The sequence below is a fragment of the Falco cherrug genome, chromosome 16 (genome assembly GCF_023634085.1).
Source record: "Falco cherrug isolate bFalChe1 chromosome 16, bFalChe1.pri, whole genome shotgun sequence".
NCBI classification, from domain to species: Eukaryota; Metazoa; Chordata; class Aves; order Falconiformes; family Falconidae; genus Falco; species Falco cherrug.
Window position 1 is genome coordinate 5,446,381 of NC_073712.1, and position 22,358 is coordinate 5,468,738.

Consider the following 22,358-nt stretch of genomic DNA (forward strand, 5'->3'; position numbering starts at 1 on the left):
GGAGGGATTACAACCAGGACCGCCTGGAAAACCACCCCCTCGAGATCCCGCTCGCCGCTCGGAGCCGCAGCGCCGGGGCTTTCTGGGAGGCAGCCGGAGCTGTTAGTAAGCAGTTTTGCGGCGTGGCAGCCGGCCAAGGAGTGAGTCAAACCCTTCCTGACTCGGTGTCTGGCAGATGCCAGCTCGTGACACGGCGGCCGGGGACCAGCCGCTGCTGTGGGGCTGCCTGCGGGGCCCTGCATCCCGAGGGATGCTGGGTGCGGTGCAACCGTTGCGGGCGAGGATGGTCCCCGGCCACTCCGGTACCTGGGGAGGGTGGGATGGAGAGGAGGCAGCTGGGCACACCCCAGACACCCTGCGCCCCTCTGCTCAGTGCCCGCTGGCTCTCGCTTGCGTCACTGGCTGCTGTGACCGCCTGGATCCCAGCTTTTAGGCAGCTGTTGCCATAAGACCCCCATTATCCAGAGGTGCTGGGCTGGCCTCATCCCCTGCCACCGGGAAGCTTACACGCCGGCGGTCACCGGGCTGCAGGTGAAGGGGCTGCACTGTGCTGTCCCCCTCCCCGTTAGCAGATCAGACCCCAGTGGGGCTCTCGGCCAGACCAGGGGTGGACGTTGCCGTCCCCATCTCGTTTTGCTGGGGCAGCAGCTGTCACCGTCCCCAACAGAGGCAGCAGGGGCTGGCACCGGAGCTCGGGGCAGAAAAGCGCAGCACCACAGTTTGCTGCCCTGCGCTGAGGTCCAGGCTCCCAGCACCGGTAGGTGATGGACGGCCACGGTGAGAGCAAAACTTCCTGTAAATGGGAATTTCTCCTTTTGCGAACAAAAGTTCCTGCCCTCCCTGGAAACCTTAGCCAGCAGGGGGATGTTTTCCACGCTGCGGGTGGGAATTATTCCTGTGGCTTCGGCATCTGTCAGGGCTCTGAAAGGTGGTGGAGCCTGGATGCTCCTTGCAGGAGCCAGCACCAGTTTGCCCCGTTTGCACCTCACCCCCTGGCGAAGCCGACGCCATTTCCCCGTGTCAGCTCTGCATCCCAGCACGGAAGAAAAAGCCATTTAATGCAGACAAAGGTTGTATGAAAATATAATTCTGCTTTTGTTAGCAGCCATCAAACTCTAAAAAGCGTCACTTTTGTTTTCTTGTAACATTGTGAAAACCTCGTGTCGGATCGAGAGCTGGGGCCCTCTCGACTAATCGCCTCTCCTTTGTGTTTTTAGATTATAGGGGCAATTAGTGTTGTCAAAACCTCTGGCAATTCTCTTTGCTCTTGACAGGGTGTCAGTCCGCTGGGCGAGAAATGGAAGGTGTTATAACTCTCCGGTAATTAGGATGCCTCCGATTTGAAAATGCCAGCAAACGTGTACGAGAGGCCGCACAGCGGCGGTGGGGGCGGGGAGGCCGCCCGGATGGGGGATGCGGATGAGCAATTAATTAGGGGCTCTCATTCCAAGCACGTTGCCAGCTGATGAATTGGCAAAGGGAAATTAGCAGGATGCTTAGCTCCCAGCGAGCGGGCGCGCACCCTGCTCGCTCTCGTCTTGCCGTCCTCGCGAGCTTCCCTCCTTCCCAGATGTTCACCGAGGGCTTTGCACAGCTGGCTGCCAGCACCTGTCTGCCGAAACAGCAGCTCTTCCCTGGTGCTGGGGGGGGGGGATGCTAGGGGTTCTCCCAGCTCTCCCACAGGTGCCAGAGCCCTCGCAGGGCATTGCAGCTCATTGCTGGGGATGCTCCTGCATCCCGAGCCCTCCACCGCCAGCCGAGCCGGGGCAGTCGGAGGCGCCCCAGCCCTTGGGTGTGAGCATGCAGCAATTAATTAATAACTCTGACACGAAGGCGGCTGGGGGGGGGGGATTGCCGGTGACAAATGAAACTCAGCCCACTTGCAACGCCTCCCTCCAGCAAAATGCCTGAGTAAATAGATAAGCCTTCGCAATCTCCCTTGAAGGTCAGCGCGCTCCAGCCCGGCCTGCTGCCCACCATGGACGGGGGCGGGGGACGGGACGGGACTGCATGGGGCTGCCCCCGGGGTCCCAGCCCCACTCTGTGTCCCACTGGGGTGGCTGGAGAGGGGAGGCAGCCCCCAGGGTGGGCAGCAGGTCCAGACTGGGGAGTCTGGGCATCGCTGGGGTCCTGAGCAGGAGGGACTGGCGGGTCCTGGGCTCTCATTTAGAGTTGTCTGGGTGATCTGAAGCCGGTTGCTTTGTTTCTCTGTCACTTGGTCTGTGAGCTCCTGAGACTCTGGCATGAGAAGTCATCTACTTTGGATCAAACCGGGGTCCTTGGCTTGCGCCGGCGGCCTGGTGGGGCTCTGCCGCATCCCACGTGCCGAGGAGTCGCCTCCTCCTGGGGTCCCCTCAAAGACCCCGAGGCTGCTGCTGGCTCACCCGCTCTCCTGCTCCCAGCCAGCAGCAGCCATCTGCTTTCCTAGGAAAAGGGAGCATCTGGGAAGGGTTATTGGATTACAGCAGAGCCCTAACCCTGCCCAGAGCCTTGGGATGGGCTTTGGGCTGGTGGGATCCGCGGAGGGCTGGGACCAGGCAGCACTGGACGGCTGTGGTTGGGAAGGCAGCGTCGCTCCACCTGGGAGAACCAGCGGAGCTGGGTTCCATCACCAACACCTTCTCCGGCGCTTTGCCGCGGGGGTGTGGACCCATGTTATGATAACCAAAGGCAGGGGGTTGGCAGGTTTTCTTAGCCCTCCCTCCACTTGGCACGGTAATTAGGTGAGTTACTGGTGTCAACTGGAGGTAAAGCTTTGATGTGTCTGTGGAAAACCTGGTAACCTCTTCCTCCGTGCGCTGCTTTGCAAAATTATTTGGGTGATCAGTATCTTCCCCACTTCCCTTGGCGTTTCCCTCCTCCCTGCATCCTCCGGGACCCCAAGGAAGGGAGCGGTGCCCGGCACCTTTCCCGTGCTCGCAGGAGGGGAGGGAGCTGTGGTTTGGAGCTGACTGCCCATGTGCTGCTGCCTCCTCTTGCTGCCTGATTCCCCCGGTTAAATTTCGTTAAAAGAAGACCCTGCGGGCAGAGAGCATCCTGCCCTCGTGGGGGTGGGGGGGGGCAGCTGGTGGCGTAGGAAGCTTCACCCTGGTGCCAGCTGCACCACAGGGCATCTCCCTGCCATCGCCACGTCCCCAGTGCTGGCTTTGGCATGCCAGGACAGACTGGTGGCCAAGGGCTTTCCCCCAAGGTGATGCAGGGATGGGGGGACACGGAGGATGCCCCGGGAGAGCCTGGGGGTGGGGGGCACTCACAGGCTGTTGGCATTTGGGAAGGGTTTTCCAGGGCTGGAATTGGGAGTGGTGACGTGTCCTCGCTCTCCGCAGGTCCCCGTGTCCGTGGCCATGATGTCCCCGCAGATGATCACCCCACAGCAAATGCAGCAGATCCTCTCGCCGCCCCAGCTCCAGGCCCTCCTGCAGCAGCAGCAGGCGATAATGCTGCAACAGGTAACGCCGGTGCTGGGCTGGCTGTGCGTGGGCTGGATCTGGCCAAGCCATTTCTCACAGGTGTCCGTGGGTGCTGGAGCTTATTGAGGGCAGACAAATTGGTCCTTTCCTCCTGGGGCTCCTGCGTTCCCCGCGTATTTCCTTGGGGATTCCCAGTGTGTCCAGCACCAAGGGATGAAAAGAGCCGCAGGTGCTAACAGTGCAGGTTTGGGGCTGCCCAGCTCTTGGGGACAGCTGGGGACAGGGTGGATGATCCTGGCTCCACCGACCCCACATGGAACCCCCATGGCCAGGGCTTTGGGGCAGGAGCCTGGGTCTGGCTGCAGACCTGAGTGCATGGGTTTGTTTCTCACGGCCCCACTCGGCTTTTCCGGAGCGCTCTGTCAAATGTAAAATGAATGGGAAGGGAAGAAAAAGGAGGAGAAGAGAAAAAAACAAACCTCAACTCCAAAACAAAACAGGTCTGCTTGGGTAAACACCTCCTGCCTGCGGGAGGGAGAGAAGGAGAAATGCCACAAGCATCCTCCACGCCCTTCCTCCTGCCTCCGTACCTGTTTACTCCAAACAGGCTGATAAGGATTCAAGATTGGCCCCAGGGAAAGAACAAAGGGTAAACACTACCCTGGGTGGGTCCTTCCACAAGCCTCTTTGGAGCCGGATAAAGAAACACGTTTGACTGCAAATTAAACAACCCAGGCCGGAATAGCTCGCATTCTCCACCAGAAGAAAACCAAACATCACACCTCTCACCCCTGACCCAATGTTCCTGCAGCCGCGCTCGACCATGCTGCAGAGACCTGGCTTTGACTGGCTTGCGGGTAAACACCCAGGCTTTCCAAACCTGTTTGCCGACAGAAAAAGCAAAGTTGCTGCTGTCAGCGCTGTCAGCCCCGAGCTGATAAAGGCTTCCCGGCATCCAAAGGGGCATTCCTGAGCTGCTGCCGTTGCCCCTGTGCGGGGGTACGGGCTGGGTGGGAGGGGGCTGCTGGGTCTCGCTGACCTCCCCGTGCCTCTGCTCCCCTCCTGCGCAGCAAATCCATCACCAACAGTTTATTTTAGGGGCTGGGGCGAGAGCTGGCATCAACGCCAGCAGGTCGTGGGGCTGGCTCCTGCAGGCAGGGACCCTCTCCAGTGGCTCATGGTGGTGCTGGGGCTGTTTTTCTGTCTTTTACTGGCCCACCAAAGGGCTCCTCCAGTGAGAAGCTGGGTTGCCTGCACTTGTCCGTGGTGCTTGCGAGGGGGGGATGCAGGTCTGAGCCCCTGGTGCTCACACGGTTGCACCGGTCAGTCCAGGAGCTGTGGCTGATCCTTGCCCCTTCCCAACTGGGAGCCCACCGGCTCTCACAATACTTCCCAGGGGTGTTTTGGGGTCCCACCGTACTGAAAGTGGGGTTTCTGCACCGCTGAAACATCGCAATATGTGCCAGAGCGCCTGGGCTCGCTTCTTTAAAGGGGTTCACCCATCTCCTGGCATTCCAGATCTTCACATCAAACAAAATCCCCCCTCAGCACAGCCACAAAATCCCCAGGATACAGAGAATTTAGTGAGCCGGGGCAGGGGGGGGGGGGTTGTGGCTCTCCTCCCCGGGGCCGGGCAAGGCGGACCTGGACCAGCCGGTGGCAGAAAGCCAGGGCAGCCGGTTGGCATTAAGACGAACAGCAGGTTTGGCATTGGGGTTGTTTGGGGCTTTCGCTTGCTGTGAAGATCCAGAGCCCTTAGGAGCGTGTGCTCAAGGTTTCTTCTGCAGCCGTGACTCCTTCGGCGGGTGCTTTTCCTCTTAACCCGCAGCCAAGAGCCTGCCCTGACGGCGCGGTGCCAGGAGCTGGCATGGCTGTGGCAAAGCCCAGCGCTGGGCACGGGTAGCGCCAGGCAGGGAGATGCAAACGAGGTGTTTCTGCTGCTAATCTAGGCTGCTCTCTCCCCTCCCGTCCCTCCCTCCCTCCCAGTTGCAGGAATACTACAAGAAGCAACAGGAGCAGCTTCACCTGCAGCTATTGACACAGCAGCAAGCCGGAAAGCAGCAACCCAAAGAGGTGAGCTCATGCAGATGGGTTCTGGGCCATCAGATCTGGCAGCAAATAAAAGGGGGACCAGCACAAAACAAGGTGTGCGTGGATCCCAGCACCCAGGGCAGCCGGCTAGGAGCTGGCAGGGATGGACACGGGGTGTCCTGCTCCTGGGGGGTGCCAGGGTGGCCGGTCCGGGTGCTGGGAGTTCCTCCTCCTCCTCCCTAGCCGCGATCTGGCACATGCACCGAGCTACATCGTTCTTGGCACCGCATCCTTGTCGGTGTATCTAGAAACTCCGGGGTGGGTGTGAGGAGCGGTGAAGTCAGTGGGTGCGGGCTGGCAGCTCTGGCGAAGCCGCTGGACCCTCAGCAGGAGGGGTGGGTCGCTGCCCCCCCAGCACAGAGCAAGGGCTCCCCAAATCCTCCTGGTGGGAGGGGGGCAGGCGAGGCTGGGCTCAGCCCTTGCCCGATGCGCTGACCCTGCCAGGCTCTCAGCACGGCTCGGGCAGCCCAGTCCTGGTTGAGCTGGCATGGCAGCACCCTGGCAAGTAGGCAGGCAGGGCTGGTCAGGTGGGAGCCCAAACCAAGGCTTTTCCTGCCAGGAAAGGTGGTTCCACAAAACCTAAGCACTGCATGAAATAGCCGTGATGCTGGCGAAGGGCTTTTCCAGTGAGAGATGCTCAGGTAGGGGATGCTGTCAGCACCCCCGTGACCAGGGACCAGGTTGGCAGTGATGGGCCCTTTGCTGGGGAGGTGGTTGGCTGAGGGAGAATTGTTTATGCTGGTGTGATTGCGTCAGTCTTGTGTAACTCCCTTTACACAACAGGTTCTGCTGCCGTTTTTCGGAGTAATGCACTCCAAGGCGTTGTAGCTTTATCAGCAATGCTCGGGTTTGGGGATGTGCCGGTTGCACGGATGCTGGGGGTTGACCCTGACGGGCAGCGGGCAGGTAGCACTGCTCCCTTCCTTTTTCTTACATATTTTTGCCCTTTTCTCTTCCTAGATCGGTGCACTTGGTACCATTGGGGGGTATTTTGCGTTGCATGTGCTGTTGTATGCCTGGCATCACTGCCCTCTCCCTCGGGCATCCTTCCTTGGGCTCCCAGCACCAGACGGACATGGAGCTGAGCCATTTGGTCCCTGTCCCCGGCTGAGCATCAGTAGCAAGCAGGGAAATGGGTGCTGGGGCCATTCATTGCAATCCCCCTTCGTGGAATCCAGCACGTTGATTTACACTCACCTGTTCTCAGCACTTAAAAAATTCAGCTTGCTTTTGGGGAAGAAAGCATATAAGCCCAGGCTACATATTGGGGTGGGGGCTTGATGGCAAAGGACATGCCGGTGCTGGGGGAACAGGAATGCTCGGGGTCACACCGGCACCCACTCAAGCTTTCAATAGACTTTGACCCAGGCTTTCATTGCGGGCTGTGGGCGTATTTACGCGGCGTGCGTGGGGTCAGGCTTTATCAGAGCCATCTGCAGGAGCTGGAGTAGCTGCTGGTGCTCCAGGAACGGGGGAGGCATAAATCTGAGCTTCCTCAAGGGCTTTCCTCTTGGCCGTGGTGATGTTATATTGCAGCAACGAACGGGGATATAATTAAGCTCTAACAAAGGGCTTGCTTAGTGGGCTCCTGGTTTCAAAAAGCGCATGTTAACTTTTAATTAAATGGTACAGAGGAGACGAGAAATTTATCAGCTAAGAAAGTCTTGAGTGGCTGGCAGGGGGGAGGAGGCATTAGATGCTGCTATAGGGGTGTGTGTCCAGCTCCTGGCAGCATCACCACCCCATGGCTGGGAAAACCAGCCAGGGGTTCCCCACGAATGGATATCGTAGTGTTTCCACTCCCCAAACCCCTAGCCGGGCTTTGTGGGGTCAGCTTCATTCCGTGAATTTGGGCAGCTGCTATTAATAAAGCATGCGTTCGGCAGCGGCGTGTGCCTGCCGGCAGCGGCGGTGCCGTTGCTTCCCCCGACGGCGCAGGGAATAGCTGGCGTGTCTGGGATGCCGCTGCAGAGCCGCTCTTGGCCGACGTCGGCTCCTTCATGGAAATCCACAGCGGTATTTAATTACGGCCCCGCTGCAAGGTTTGTAAACCGAGCGCCTTCTGCTTTCCCTCTGCTTGATTTCAAGGACTCGCCTCGGTGTAATTGTTAAGTCAGCGGCTCGTCTGCGAGCGCGGAGGAGGATCAGCAGGTGGGAAAGGCTTTGTGCCGCCACCACCACCGCCACCGCGCCGAGGAAGGTGCCGGGAGCAGGTAGCAGCATCCCATGGAGGAGCGTCTCAGATCTCCCCAGGAGGAGCGGCGTGGCTGGAGGTCCCCTGGCGGGTGCGGGGAAGGGGAGAACAGGAACAGAGGGAGCGCGGAGGATGGAAACGTGTCGGAAGCGCCTGTCGGCAGCATCCTGTCCCAGAGGATGCGGGGGGGATGCTTTGTGTCCGTGGTCTGCAAGGAGCTGCGTGGCGGCGGGGGGTGCGAGGAAGGGGCTGAGGAAGACGGCTGATCCGTGCATCCACACGTCTTGCCGGGATGGGGCTGAGCTGCAGCAGCTCCCAGCCCTTCCTGGAGCCTTTTCCTGTGCTAGGGTGTACGGGCGAACCGCCGGCCCCCAGCAGCATCCTGGGCACGGGGGGAGCAAGGACCTGCGGCGCAGGGCTGGGACGGCTCTGGGCAGCCCCTCGCCCTCATGGCAAGAGGCAGTGAAGCCAGTGGCTGCCATCCCGCTCTTTCCCTGGCTGCTTTGCCTCTCCAAGCCCTGCTCCTGCAAGCAGCGTCCGGGTGCAGAGACCCCAGTATCCCCTGGGGACGAGGCCAGTGGATCTCCCTGTCCCCCTAAAGCTGCTGGGGGGGGACGTGGGTTGTCCCTCTCCCGAGTCTGGTGGGGCAGAGGAGGGGGCTGGCGCAGGGGGGGGGTTGCCTGCTGCCTAACCTCGGTGTCAGCTTAATGAACTGCTCCTGTCAGTCCCGCGTGTCACGCCGAAACTCCTCCTGATGTGCTCATAAATCAAAGTGACGGCGGCTCTTACCCCAGTAGCTGCATCCAGTCATCTGCGTCTAATGTACGCCGAGCACAGGCGCAGCTCTGGACCCCAAGCCCCTGCGCTGGGATGGGAGGCAGGACTGGAGGGGGGGGGGGCAGGATCTGACCCTAACACAGAGCAAGCTTCTCCGAGGAGTGCTGGGGGGTCCCCTCCGGGAGGGGCTCAGCCAGCATTTGCCAGGTTGGGGCTTGGTGAGAGGAGAGGAGCCGAGCGAAACGCACAGAGCGATGGCAGGGAAGAGGTTTTCTGTAAGGTTGGGGCTGAAAGTCAGATTCTCGCCGCCCTGCCTTCTCCAGGGCAGACTTGACTGCAAGACCCCGGGCTGGTGGGTGCTGGTGGGTGGGTGTGCACGTGGGTGCGCATCCTCACCCATCACGCTGGGTGGGTTTGAGCCTGTGCAGTTTATTGGCTCCGCAGTGCAGCAGTTGCTCCCTGGGGACTGGCAGGTTGGCTTCCCCAGGGAGAAGTGATCCTTGTTCTGGCTCAGCCCAGGCATTTGTGCATCCGCCAGGCACCAGGACTTGTATTCCCAGGGCTGGTCCTTACGTTGGTGGTCTGGTGAAGCTGGAAGGATGCACATGCGGATTCGAAGCACGGGAAGGTGCGGGTTCAATGTGGACAGCATCGTCCCTGCCAGAGCCCGTGCATGGGTCAGGGCTGCCCGGTCCCGTGGGGCAGGGGGGGTCTGACTCCACCGGCCGCAGCTCCGGTGAGGCCAGGTCAGGAGAGCCCAGCTGGGCTACGAGGTGCAGGTGACGTGCCCCGGGGATCCTCGTGACTTCATTCACTCCAGTTTCCTCCTGCCCTGCAGCCTGGAAGTGACATGAATGAGGCTGTGTTCATGCGGAGCCAGGGCTTGCCCTGGGGTCCCTGGGGAGGGCAGCAGCAGAGACGGGAAGAGGAGGAGAAGCCGCCCATCCCATCCCAATCCCATCCCAGTCCCATCCCAACCCATCCCAGCTGCTGTTCTAACGCAGGCGAGGGCACGCAAGTCCATCCCACGTGGTGGCAGAGCTTCCCCTGGCAGGGGACAGGGACGGTGCTGCCTCTGTTAAGGCCCTCGGGTGCGCAGCCTTGTCCTTGGGGGTTTTTTTCCTCCATCATGATCCTGCGGTCCATGGCCTGCTCCCTCCTGGCTCAGCACCTTGCTCAGGAGCCAGGGCAAGCACAGATTTCTCTTCACTGAGCAGAAATCACTTTGATTTGTGCTGTTATCTTCAAGCATCAGAGGTGCAGGACTGAGGCAAAGCCAGAGAGGGTCTGGACCTGACGCTGGGGGTCAATCCTGCCATGGCCAAGAGGTGGACAGGACAGGGAAGAGTCTGCACATCCCTCTGAGGCTGAGAAACCAGACTTAAACTCTTTCTGTGACCTAGACGGGACTCACAGTCGTGCCTGACATTGCAGACTGTGGAGGATTTGCAGGACCATGCCTGGAGCCCTATCCTCGCCCTTCATTTCACAAAGCCAGGGCCAAGCATCTCCAGGGGACCACCTGTATCCCAGGGGTGCTTTCGGGTACAGCAGCGTGCGCTGGTTCTGAACTGGGTTTGCCGTGGAGAGCATCTGCTGTTCCCTGTTGAGCAGAGAGCGGGATGCAGCCTCGGGGATCATCAAGCAAGGGAGGTGCGGCTGTGCCAGGTCCCTGAAGTCCCCAGTGCAGCAGGAGCCTGAGTCCCCACGATGCTCAGACCCAGCCAGAAGATAAAGGGATATTTCCTTTTGCAAAGCTCTTGCGCTCATCAGTAAGAGCATGGCTGTGGAAATACTTCTTTTTGGGGTTGCAAAGTGCCTTGGCCGTGCTCCGCCGAGGAGGGGGCTTGCTCTGCCGAGAGGGGTCCCGATGCTTCTCTCGCCGAGGATAACGGAGCTGCCATGGAGGGGCTGGGCTGCTGCTGGGGCTGGGTGGCGCGGCACAGCCGGCTCAGGCTGCCTGCAGCCCGGCTCCGTGCAACCTGCAAACAATGTCTGCACAAACAGAGGGGTTCGAGGGGTTCAAGGGGTTACGGAGACGCCTGCCCCGCTAATGAGGCCGGGCAGGCCCAGGGCAGCTCCCCTTTCGTGGCCGGCTCGGATTAGCAGCTGCCTGTCCCCATCCCTAATTGAATTCTCTCCCCTTCAGTTAATTCTCATGGATTTCTTGGTGCCTCCCCAGGGACCCATCCTGCCTAACTAGTTTAGGGCTTGGCTGGGTTGGTCAGAGCACGGCGGGCTCCTGGGGGTGGGTGGGAGAGTTGCCTACCTGGGGGGTGCTCCTGGCCATGGTGGGGGCACCCATCCTGGCACAGGGCACCAGCTCCCCTGCGGACAGTTGTTTTCTGCCCCCTGTCAAGAAGGGGCTTGTAATGGTCATTTTTGGCAAATAGGGACCATTTCCCTGCTTCAAGGAGGGTCCTGTGCAGCCAGGGTGCCTTTTGGGTGCTGGGAGCCCCCTTTGGGTGATGCTGGGTGCCTGTGGGAGCTCACCCTGCAGCTGAGCCTTCCCCTGTGGGACCCCACAGCTTTCGTTTGCGGGTTCGCCCACCTCGCAGGCAGAGCTGGGTCTCTGCTCTGAGCAAGACCCCAGCTCTGCTCACTCCCTCTCTTCTCGGTGCTTTATTTTTCCCTTCCCCTTTCCCTTTCTTCTCCTCCTCTTCCGACAGATCAAAGCCTCCGTCCGGCTCAGCCACCAGCTGAGCAGGCTCAGCGCCCAGCAGCAGGATGGAGGCACACAGGGCCGCGGCACCACGGCTGCGGGCATCCCTCACGGCCGCCGCCGGGCCCCTGCGAGGCTTCTGCTGCAAGGCTGGAAATAACACGCTTTGATTTCTCCCTTTTGTCTCCTGGCAGCCGTTAGGGAACAAGCAGCTGGCCTTCCAGCAGCAGCTCCTGCAGATGCAGCAGCTCCAGCAGCAGCACCTGTTAAACCTGCAGCGCCAGGGGCTGGTGAGCCTCCCACCGGGGCAGGGCACCGTGCCCCTGCAGACCCTGCCCCAAGGTAAGGACCCCCGCCCAGGCAGAGCGTTGGGGGGAGTCCCCGTGGCTGCAGCTTCTCCCTGCTCCGAGTGATGGAGGGCTGGGGAGGGGGCTGGGGCATTGCTTTTTCTAATGTACCCATTTAAAGTTTGGGATCTGGTTGTATTCATGGCCGGAGCAGCTTTGGGAGTGTTTGAGCAGGGCTGGGTGCAGGATTGGGTCCCCAGCTTCCTCTTGCTGAGGGGTGCCAGGGTGTGGGGGGCCGGGGTCTCCTTTCCTCTGGTCACAGCTCTGCAGGGCTCCGTGGGTGCTGCGGGCACCTCGTTTTGGGCTTCCCGAGGGTGCTGTGCAGCCTCCCGGCACAGCTACCGGCACAGGGGGCTCTGCCCGGCTTCAGGAGATGATTTGGTGGTGCATGGTCCATGCTGGGCTGCCCGAGCTTTGGGGAGCCAAGCTGTGCCGGTAGAGGGGGGAATCCGAGGGGTCCCGAGCCAGCCCGGTGCATGGGTGCCAGTGGGTGCTGCTCCTCCCCGCTGACAGCGGGTGCTTTCTCCCTGCGCCGCAGCTGTGTGCCCCTCGGACCTCCAGCAGCTCTGGAAGGAGGTCACGGCCACCCAGCCTGTCGAGGACAGCATTAAGCAAGAAGGTCTCGACCTCACCACCAACACCTCCAACTCTACCTCGTTTTCGGCCGCCAAGGTCTCGCCTCCCATTTCCCATCACCCTCTGCCCAATGGACAGAGCACCATGCACACACCGAGAAGGGACAGGTACAGCCCTGGCATTTGGGTTTTACCCCTGGAGAGGTGGAAGGGGCTGGGATCCATCACCCACAGGGCTGGCGGCAGGGTTGGGAGGGTCGGGGGTTTTCTGCCTGCCCCCAAAACAATCCTACTCCTGTTTTGCTGTGCCCATGGAGGACTGGGAACCACCGCTGCGGGGTGTCCCGTGGGTCCCCGAGGGCTGGTCCCGTGCACGGGAACGCTGGAGCATCACAGCTGCCCCGTCTGATGGTCCCTTTCCCTCTTCTGCAGCTCTTCCCACGAAGAGACCCCCGGCTCCCACCCACTGTACGGCCACGGAGAGTGCAAGTGGCCCGGCTGCGAAACCCTCTGTGAGGACTTGGGACAGTTTGTCAAGTAAGTGACTTTGGGGGGAGGTTTTCCTGGAGGAGGGGAGAGCCCAGGCGCTCAGGGTGGAACAGCATGGTGCTGCTGGAGGGGGAGACCCCAGAAATAGGTCCGGACCCCCTAAAATCTGTCTGCCCAGAGATAGGGGGGCCCCGTGCAAAAGGCAAAAACCCAGCAGGGTTTGCTGCTGGAGGAGAACTGGGCAGGCCCAGGCAGCGGGCGAGGGGTCTGCAGCTCCCCTCCTGGGGGGCGAGGGGAGGGGAGGGAGCAGATGGCAGCGCGGCACCCGCTGACACTGCTTGTGGGCTCCGGCGCTGACTGATTAACTCCGCTGTCGAAGAGCCCTCTGCTAGCGTCAGGGTCAAACAAATTGTTTTCACGCTTCGTCAGAGGTTTACTTAATTAGTTCATTTGCAATTAGATCTCTTTGTAGCCGGGATTTTTAGCAAAGACATCAGAAGGAACTGACGGGCTTGCTTGCTCCTTCCAACCCGCCCCCCCCCCCCCCCCCCCCCCCACCCCCCCCCCCCGCCTCTCCGGCTGTCTGCTCAGCGCGGTGGCCGAGACGCACCGACGCGTGCTTTGCTCTCCATCAGGGAGATCTGGGGGTTTTACAGACCTGTCCTGTCTGCTGCCACGCACTCAGGGCCGGCTCCACTGGGAGCATCCCTTGGACCACACCAGCCTCCTTGTTGGTAGGGAAGGAGCCGGGCGGAGGCCTTGCAAAGGAGGATGAGGAGGTGCAAAGGCAGCCTGCGGATGCTGGGGGAGCCCTGCCTGGTGGCGACGGAGCGGGTGAATGATGAGGCATCTCCTCCCACCTCTGGGGCATGTGTACACGGCACGGGGCAGATGAGCAAGCTCCGCTTTGGAAGCTGGAGCTGGGGTTGGCCAGGGCTAGGCTGTGGTGCCGAGAGAGCCTTGCTGTGCCAGCCAGGGCTCTAGGGTCCTTGCACTCCCCCGTCCCACCTGCCTGCCCCCCCAAGCAGACCTAGGGCTTGCAGGAGCAAGCTCCCCGAGGGGCAGCCTCGCCGGCAGCACTAGTGAGGTGTTTCTGTCCCCTCTCCGCCAACATGAGCATATGTCGGGGTGAGGGATGGATGGAACGAAGACCTCCAGCTCCCAAAGGCTGAGCCCACCTGCAGCAGGGACCTTGCTTGGAGTCCGGGCACCAGCTTCAAGCCTCCTCTGAGCATCACCTCCATGGAGTAGCTCGGAAGGCCTCAGCAGTGGGGGTGGAAAGGGGCAGCAGATCCTTTGAGCAGTGGTTTATAAAAAACCTGTGAGGGTCAGGGGGAGGCGTATCTGTTCCCGGCCAGCACAGCTTTGGCTCTCGATAGCTTTTTCCCTGGGGAAACAGCTGTGCCCTCGGTCTGCTGCGTGGGGAGAGGAGCGGATGGCTCTGTCCAGCTGCAGCCCTGTGGAGTGGGGTTGGGACACCGGTGGGGTTTGCTCACGTACAGGCTTGGCAGCCGGTCCCAGTTACCTAACTTGTTTTTGCAAGTTGGGGCTGGAAGTCTCGCAAAGAGCCGGGTGAGACTCCTGCTGTCTTCTGCCTCTGGACTGAGGGTAGATAGTCCTGGGGCACCTTCTCCTGGGATGTCCCAGCAGAAATATCCCAGCCTCGGTCCTGGAGAGCATTGGCCCACAACCCTGGGACACCTGTGTGTTTCCCAGCGTCAGATGCCACCTTTTGGGGTGTTCCTGGGGTGGCCCTGGTACAGTTTGCCCTGCTGCCCAGCATCTCCCCCTCCAACCTGTCCCACTCCTCCAGTGAGGAACCCCGGGGTTTGCACCCTCCCCAGCAAGGAATTGGCCTGGCTATGTGACATCTCTGGTGCTGGATGTGTCCCCAAGCTGCTGCTTTGCTGGGTCTGGGGGCAGGGACCCCCAGAAGGTGATATCCCTGGCTCTGTGGCAAGTGGCGTCCCCATCATCGACTGCTTGCCTCTGCCAGGAGCCCTTCCCTTCCCCATGAGGGAGGGAGGGCAGGAAGGACCAAACGGCCTCGTGCTTTATAAACATAAAGTAGCCGTATAAACATCAGGCATGAAAGCGGTAGAATGAGGAGCACCCTGGAAACGTCACCTTTTGCCTTCAGGGGTTTCCTTAGAGGGTGTAAGTAAACCTCCATAATGCCACCTTTGTCCTGGAAACCTGCTCCTCAGGTCCTCCTGGGCACCTGCTGCCAGCAGCCTTCTCCAGGACATTCCATCAACCAGTGGGTGGTCATAAGCACTGCAGGGCTGCCCCAGCGCTGCCACGGGCAGGGCTGGTTGTCTACAGCCACCCTCCAGCCCAGTTTGCTTGGTGCCTTCGTGCCTCAGTCTCCCTTCTGCTCGTCACGCTGTGGGCAGCGGTGCCAGAGCATCCCCAGCACAGGCAGCGCCTCACGGGCATCCTTGGGCGTTGCTGCGGTACAGACGGTTTGCAGGTCAGGGCTGATCCCAGGTGTGGCCCAGGTGGAGGGGCCACATTTTGGGCACGTCCAGGCATAAACGCCCGTGTTCTCCTCCCCAGACACCTCAATACAGAACATGCACTTGATGACCGAAGCACGGCCCAGTGTCGAGTTCAGATGCAAGTGGTACAGCAGCTGGAAATACAGGTGGGTACCACCCCAGCCCCCAAGAACGCAGGTTTAAAAAGCTGTTTCCTTTCCAACTCTGCACGCCGTGTCTTGGCTGCTCTCTGCAAGAGGGGGTTAGCAAGGTTGGGGACGGTAGTGAGATAACCAGCCACCCCCGGGGCTCATTTTAAGCATCCTTCCCAAATAGGGGTGCTGGCCCTGGGCCACATCCTGATGGAGATCAAGGCCTGGGGGACCCTCCAACTAATTCCCCTTCTGACAACAGCATCCCTGCACAATTAGAAGGGATAAGTCATCCCTTCTGCCCAAAGTGTCCCTGTGGGTACAAGAGGATGCCACAGACCTGGAAGACACATGCTGCCTGGGGGGGTACGTGCCCCTAGACACGAGCTGTGCCCCTGCCCTTGTGCCCAGCCGTGCCACTGCAGTGAGAGCCACGGGGCTGCTGGGTGCCTGGGAAATCAGGCCACTTATTTTGGTGGCTGAACACGGTCTTTGGAGCCCAACTTCGGGGTGCTATTTTTGGAAAGCCAGTTCTTTAAATAGTGCCTTTCCCAGCGTCTCCGACTCCCCGATGTGTCGTGCGTAATTCGGTTAATCGAAAAGGGGTGGGGGTGGGGGAGGAATGGGAGGAAGCGGAGGGTTGTCATCTTGGGACTTAAAAGTGGTTGAGGAGGAAATTGAGACAGGGCAGTGGTCTCTGTCGGAGGGTTGCTCACCGAGCCCCCCACGGCATGACAGTGCCCGGGTGTGTGGTGGGGGCTGGCAGCAGCTCAAGGCGGTTTGTGCCCATCGCCATGCGGGGCGGTGGGTGTCACCACGGGGGACACCAGCCCCGGGGGGCGGACAGCAGCCTTGGGAGCCTCTGCCCAGAGTTACGATAATGGGGGCTGTGGAGGCGGGGGGGGGATGCAGCAAAACCTTCCCGGGTGGGGAGGCTGCGAAGCCGCCTGGGCGAAGGCGTGCGAGCGCATCCTGCTCCCCAGCCCCAGCTAAAGGGAGAGGTTGAAAGCAATTACTGGGGCTTGAAGAGGGGAGGGAAAGGAAGGGGAAGAAAAAAAAGCTGAAGGGCGAGCAGAAAGCTGCATGTGCAGAGAGGAGAACCTGCCACCAGAGCTACCAATTATAAAGTTTTCAGCGCGGAGCTCCCGCTGTGCCAGCGGAGAGCGCCTGCATCACGAGGGGAGACCTGTCAGCTCTAATGAGCACCACGACAGCACGAAAGCATCTGAGCTGCTCCAAACTTGCAGCAAACTCTACTCTGGCTCCTGCCTTTAACTCCTTCCTCGCCTGACTCCCGGCTCCAGAGCCTGCCTGGGGAGGGGGCTTGGCTGGCAGGGAGCTGGCAGCACGTGGTAATGTGGCCGACCCCTGAGCTTGAGGGGTCGCGGTGGAAAGGGGAGGTGACGGGGAGAGAGAGGGTGTCAGATCCCATCGCCTCCGCCGGGCTCAAAATCTCTCCTGGTGCCACAGTGAATATTTCACCCTTCTCCGCACTCGGGGGAGTAAACAGGCGAGAGCGCGCAATTAAAGCGATGTTGTGCGTCCGGGTGGATGGATGGATGGACGGAGGGATGGGTGGATGGACGGACAGAGGGATGGGTGGATGGACGGACGGAGGGATGGGTGGACGGACAGGGAGCTGCTGGTGAGCGGGAGGCAGCAGAGGCTGGAGGAGGGCGAAGGGGACAGGGACAAGAGCACCTGGGCAGGAGGGTGAGGCTGCGGTGGGTGGCTGGGACGGGGCCATGCTGTTGGATGGCAGCCAGAAGGCACGGGAAACAACTCCATTTCATCCTACATTTTTCACCTGACTGCACACATGGAGCTGGAGCAGCAGTAGCCCCTGTGCCCCCCACAATGCATGCCACAGCCTGCCACAGAGCCGTGGCCCCGCTGGTGCTCTTGGGAGGGCTCAGCGTCAGGCAGGAGGTGGCTCCTGTGGGGATGCTGGAGGATGCTGCCTGCCCAGAGCCAGGGCTGGGGGCACCTCTGCAGTGGCTGCCGGCACTGCCTGACCATCTCCCTTCTGCTTCTTGCCTCCTGCAGCTGGCAAAGGAAAGTGAGCGTCTCCAAGCAATGATGGCCCATCTTCACATGAGACCTTCAGAGCCAAAGCCTTTCAGCCAGCCTGTAAGCGTGCGTCCCCCTCCTGCCCTTGTACATCCCCGCAGCCGCTGGCTGCCATCCCCTCCCTGTCCTGTGCACGGTCACCACAGCCCTGCGTGGCCCAGCTGGACGGGCTTCTTGGGGTGGCCATGCCTTGACCGTGCTCCGGCACACATAGTCTGGTCCCTTGTGCTGGTGCAAGGCATCAAGCAGGAGTGAAATGCAACCTGCGTCAGAATGTTGTGCTGTTCCGCCAGTTTGGACATGTAATGGTTGCATCCCAATCCCATCCCATCCTGTGGCTGCAACCTCTCCTGCAGCTGCATCCCATCCCGTGGTTGCATCCCCATCCTGTGGTTGCAACCTCTCCTGCAGTCGCATCCCATCCCGTGGTTGCATCCCCATCCTGTGGCTGCAACCTCTTCTGCAGCTGCATCCCATCCCGTGGTTGCATCCCCATCCTGTGGTTGCAACCTCTTCTGCAGCTGCATCCCATTCCGTGGTTGCATCCCCATCCCGTGGCTGCAACCTCTCCTGCAGTCGCATCCCATCCCGTGGTTGCATCCCCATCCTGTGGCTGCAACCTCTTCTGCAGCTGCATCCCATCCCGTGGTTGCATGCCCATCCTGTGGTTGCAACCTCTCCTGCAGTCGCATCCCATCCCGTGGATGCATCCCCATCCCGTGGCTGCAACCTCTTCTGCAGCTGCATCCCATCCCGTGGATGCATCCCCATCCAGTGGCTGCAACCTCTCCTGCAGTCACATCCCATCCCGTGGTTGCATCCCCATCCCGTGGTTGCAACCTCTTCTGCAGCTGCATCCCATCCCATGGTTGCATCCCCATCCCGTGGTTGCATGCCTTTGCTGCCTGCTTTTCCGTGCCGAGCTGCCAGTGTGCCGGGGGGCTCTCCCCACCCGTCCTTTCCCATGCCGGTGCCCAACCACCCGTCCTCCCTCCCGCCTGTCCGTGCAGCTGAACCTGGTCTCCAGTGCCACCCTCTCCAAGAGCACTTCCGACACGTTCCCCGACGGCTTACCTCATCCCCCCACCTCCGCCACGGCGCCCATCACCCCCCTGCGGCAGGGCCCCTCCGTCATCAGCTCTTCCACTTTACACAACGTGGGGCCCATCCGCAGGAGAAACTCGGAGAAGTTCTGCACCCCAATATCTTCAGGTGAGCATTGGGATGGGGCTCAGCACCCTCCAGCACGCGGTTCCCAGGTCCCCAAGCTGATCCCTTCACCCCCCCACCTCCAAATTTCTTATCCCCTCTCCAGAACTTGCACAGAATCACGAGTTTTACAAAAACGCAGATGTCCGGCCACCCTTCACGTACGCCTCGCTCATTCGGCAGGTGAGTGGCTCCCCGTGCCGTGGGCTTCAGCTCTGCACCCCGAGACCTGCCTGTGGGGCACCTTGGGCAAAGCCCCGCTCTCCCCCATTTATCTCAGTCCTGGGGGAGCCCCTGCACGCGCTGAACCCCCATGTCTCCCCCCGGTGCCTCCCTACGGGATGGGTGTCAAGCCCCACCAGGGCATCACGGGTGATGCTCTTGTCCCCTCTCTGGTTTCCCAGGCCATCCTGGAGACCCCCGACAGGCAGCTAACGTTGAACGAAATCTATAACTGGTTCACGCGGATGTTCGCCTACTTCCGAAGGAACACGGCCACCTGGAAGGTGAGAGCAGCTCTGCTCAGCGCCGGGGGGCTCACCCCATCCCACCCAGGGCTCACCCAATCCCACCCAGGGCTCGCCCTGTCCCAGCCAGAGCTGCCTGCCATGGGGGATGCTCCAGCTTAAATGGGCACCTGTGGTAAAGGACCAGTTTATGGCACAGCTCTGAGATGGTGCAGGAAAACTGATTTTGTGGATAAATCCCACATTTCTCCCCCCAAAGGCTCATCCCATCCCACCCAGAGCTACCTGCCACGGGGGATGCTCCAGCTTATATGGGCAGCTGTGGTAAAGGACCGGTTTATTGCACAGCTCTGAGGTGATGCAGGAAAGTGATTTTGTGGACAAATCTCACATTTCTCCCCCCAAAACATATCCCTGGTCTCTGGGAGCACATCATCCATGCAGTAGGATACAGCAGAGGGCTGCACTGTAGAAAGCTGGGGCTTTTTGCGGAGCTGGGGCTGGAGCAGAGCTGCCCACTATGAGAGAAGGGCAGATAAAAGCGAGACACCCTCGAAACAGCAGATCAGGGTAACGGTAACGCAGGGCAGCGAGGCGCAGTAGGGTGCAGATGCTGGTCCATGGGTATGGAGGGAGAGTGGGGATGGTCCATGGGGTTGGAGGGAGAGTGGGGATGGCTGGGGGGACGGCTGGCAAGCAGAAGCACCCGTGGTGCGCCCCTGCTTGGTGCTTGTTGCTGTACAGGCAGGTACTCGCAGTTTTTGGTGCTGAGCAGCCGTTTGTCAGGACTAGGCTGATGGGCATCAGTTCTGGGGCAGCGCGCAGGTGCTGGGGCTGCTCCCCCCTTGGTTATTTAGAACTGGAGAACTGAGAAAACGTGTTGTGGAGGAATGGGGTGGTTGTGAGAAGGAGCAGTTACTGCCCTGACGGGGGAAGATTTATTTCTTGTTTCCTGCTGCGTGCGTTTACTGAGACGCAGCATCCTCCTGCTTAGGGCAGCAAGAAATAAAGGGGCAGAGGGAAAGTTACACTTAAAAAAAATTTGAATAAACGAGGCACAAGCGAGACGGTGCATTTTGAAAGGGTTAAAGGAGGAATCGGTTCTCCTGGAGCCCAGGGCCCCCGTGTGTTGCTGCTGCAGATTCCAACAGCGAACTAACGGGCGTTTGGGCTCCAAAGCGCTATGGGTGGCCGCTGGCTTGGGCACAGCCCACCCTGAGCATCCCCACACCCCAGCAGGGAGGGTGGCAGTGGGAAGGAGCGGGGCTGGAGGGGTCCCAGGTGCCTGGGCCATTTCTGGTCCTGGCCGTGTCCCTGCGTCAGGCTGGAGTCCCCCTCACGGCACGCGCGCAGCACTGCAAGCCGGGGAGCATCGTGGGGAGCATCCACCGCTGGTCGCTGCCGCTGCTGTCGCGAGCTGGGGACACCCCCAGCTGCGGGGACAGTGTGGGCAGTGATGGGGAGCACTGGGGCAGAGCCCGCGGTGGCCGTCCCTGCTCCCAGGACGGTGTCTCGCCGGCCAGGGCAGAGCAGGGGCTGTCCCCAGGGCAGCACTCCACCCGTTTTTTACAGTTTTCCCATCTGTGGAATGAGACAGCAGCAGGTGAAAATGCCTTTTTCTTGCCTTTTTACTGGCTGAAAGGAGTAAATATTTTGGGTTTTTTGCTTTGCAGCTTCTTCGCACCCCGTGTTATCCAAGGGCAGAGCTGATGTCTTGGACAAGGGCATGGTTCCCTTCTTGCTGCTCTTTATTTTTTCCCATTCCACCACCAGAAGGGATGGCAGGGGATTAAAAAGAGCTACCAGGGGGGGATGATTCCCTTCCCAAATTCCAGTGTCCAAGGCCAGGCTTCTTTTGAAGGAGCGGGATACACAGGAAAAAATAATGTATTTCCACCCTTCAGAAAGCCACCGTTTCTGCTGCAGCTTCTCCCTCATCTGCTGCTGCAGCTTCCCCATGGGATGGGGCACGGGTGCTGGGGGCCAAGGTGGGTACCCCATCCCCACAGGGGGGCAGAGCCCCGGCATGATGTGGGGGCCCACAGGGGGACCCCCGGCACGGCACGGCACGGGGGGCAGGGCCAGGGGTGTAAAGCAAACATCATTAGAAAAGACAAAGATGAGAAGCAAACAGAGCAGCCAAGTCTGGCACTGAACAAATACTCGACTGAAATACAACAGCCACGTTAGGATGAGGCAGGGGACCCATCCCGACACGAGGTGGGAGGATTCCCGTGGCGGGGGTCTCGCCTGGCACCTCTTCCATGTCCTGGGGCCAGCACCCTGCCTGACGCCCAGCACAGGGAACAGGGCATCCCAGGCTCCGGTGATGCTGAATCGCATCCTGCCCAGTGCCAGGATTTATTTTATTTCCATTTTGGCTTTTGCAAACACATACCCGCCAGTGCCTCGACGCAGGGGGGTGTCACCAGAGGGAGAGGGGGGACATGGGCACTGCTGGGCTGCGGCTGCGCCTCCACGTGCAGGAAAGGTTTCGGCTTTGCCACGCTTCTTGCCTTTAATCAGGGCTTTGTTTGGATGAGGAGTCCCCTGCGTGCACAGGAAGGAGGAAGGGGAGCACGGGCAGGATCCGGCCCCAGCGAGGGGAGGAAGTCCTGTGTTTGCTCGCCAGGGGAAGGGGCTCAAGGGCAGCAGCAGGACCCGGCCCCGGCCAGACCTCAGACCCCTGGTTGCGGGCAGGGTGCAGGGTATTCGCAGAGACGGTGCAAGGACAGAGCCGCGGTTCATCCTGCTGCCATGCTGGTCCAGGAGCACAGTGATGTCTGGGGTCCCCCTGGGATTACCAGCTCCCCAGGGTGTCTGCATGGTGCTGAGTGCAGCCCGAGCCTCCTCTCTGGGTGATGCCAGCACGGGGTTTGAGGATGAGAGATGCTGAGGCCCCTGGGGCAGGGCATGTCTCAAATGGAGCGTATCCCCTTGGGTGCGAGCGGCGACGGCACCGAGCTGGGACCCAGGGACCTGGCTCTGCACCGCACCCAGCATCGCACGAGGAGCTGGGCTGGTTCCTGGTGTGACTCAGGGGTTCCCTCCAAAAAATCACATCAAACAGCACTTGACTGCCCAAATCTCTGTCCCCAGGACCACCGCCACCTGGCTCCCACTGGGGCCATTGCGGCAGCACTGGGCACACTGGGGTGGCCGGTGAGCAGTGGGCACAGGGCAGTGACCAGAGGATGGATGAATGGATGGACAGATGATGGATGGATGGATGGATGGATGGATGGATGGATAACCAGGGAAGGAGCCCAGCTTTGTTTATTTTTGTCCTTAAATTAAAAAGAAGGAGGCAACAGTGCAATTCGATGAGTTTCTGGGAACTCTTCACACTTTCCAGGGTGGGGGGGTTCAGTCCTTGTGTCTCCTTTTGCCTTGTTGTGTTGGCCAGCTTCTTTGTTTATACAGCCCCCGTTCGAC

At 60.5% G+C, this 22,358-nt stretch overlaps 1 protein-coding gene across 1 annotated transcript in view; it reads left to right on the forward strand.

Annotated features, from left to right (window-relative positions):
- FOXP4 (forkhead box P4) overlaps positions 1–22,358 on the forward strand; it is a 39,818-nt gene that overhangs the window by 14,176 nt on the left and 3,284 nt on the right. The window contains 10 exon segments of the mRNA XM_005447052.3: positions 3,327–3,449; positions 5,397–5,483; positions 11,329–11,476; positions 12,020–12,224; positions 12,489–12,593; positions 15,105–15,192; positions 17,224–17,307; positions 18,258–18,459; positions 18,563–18,639; positions 18,861–18,962. Coding sequence (XP_005447109.2) covers positions 3,327–3,449; positions 5,397–5,483; positions 11,329–11,476; positions 12,020–12,224; positions 12,489–12,593; positions 15,105–15,192; positions 17,224–17,307; positions 18,258–18,459; positions 18,563–18,639; positions 18,861–18,962 — 1,221 coding nt within the window.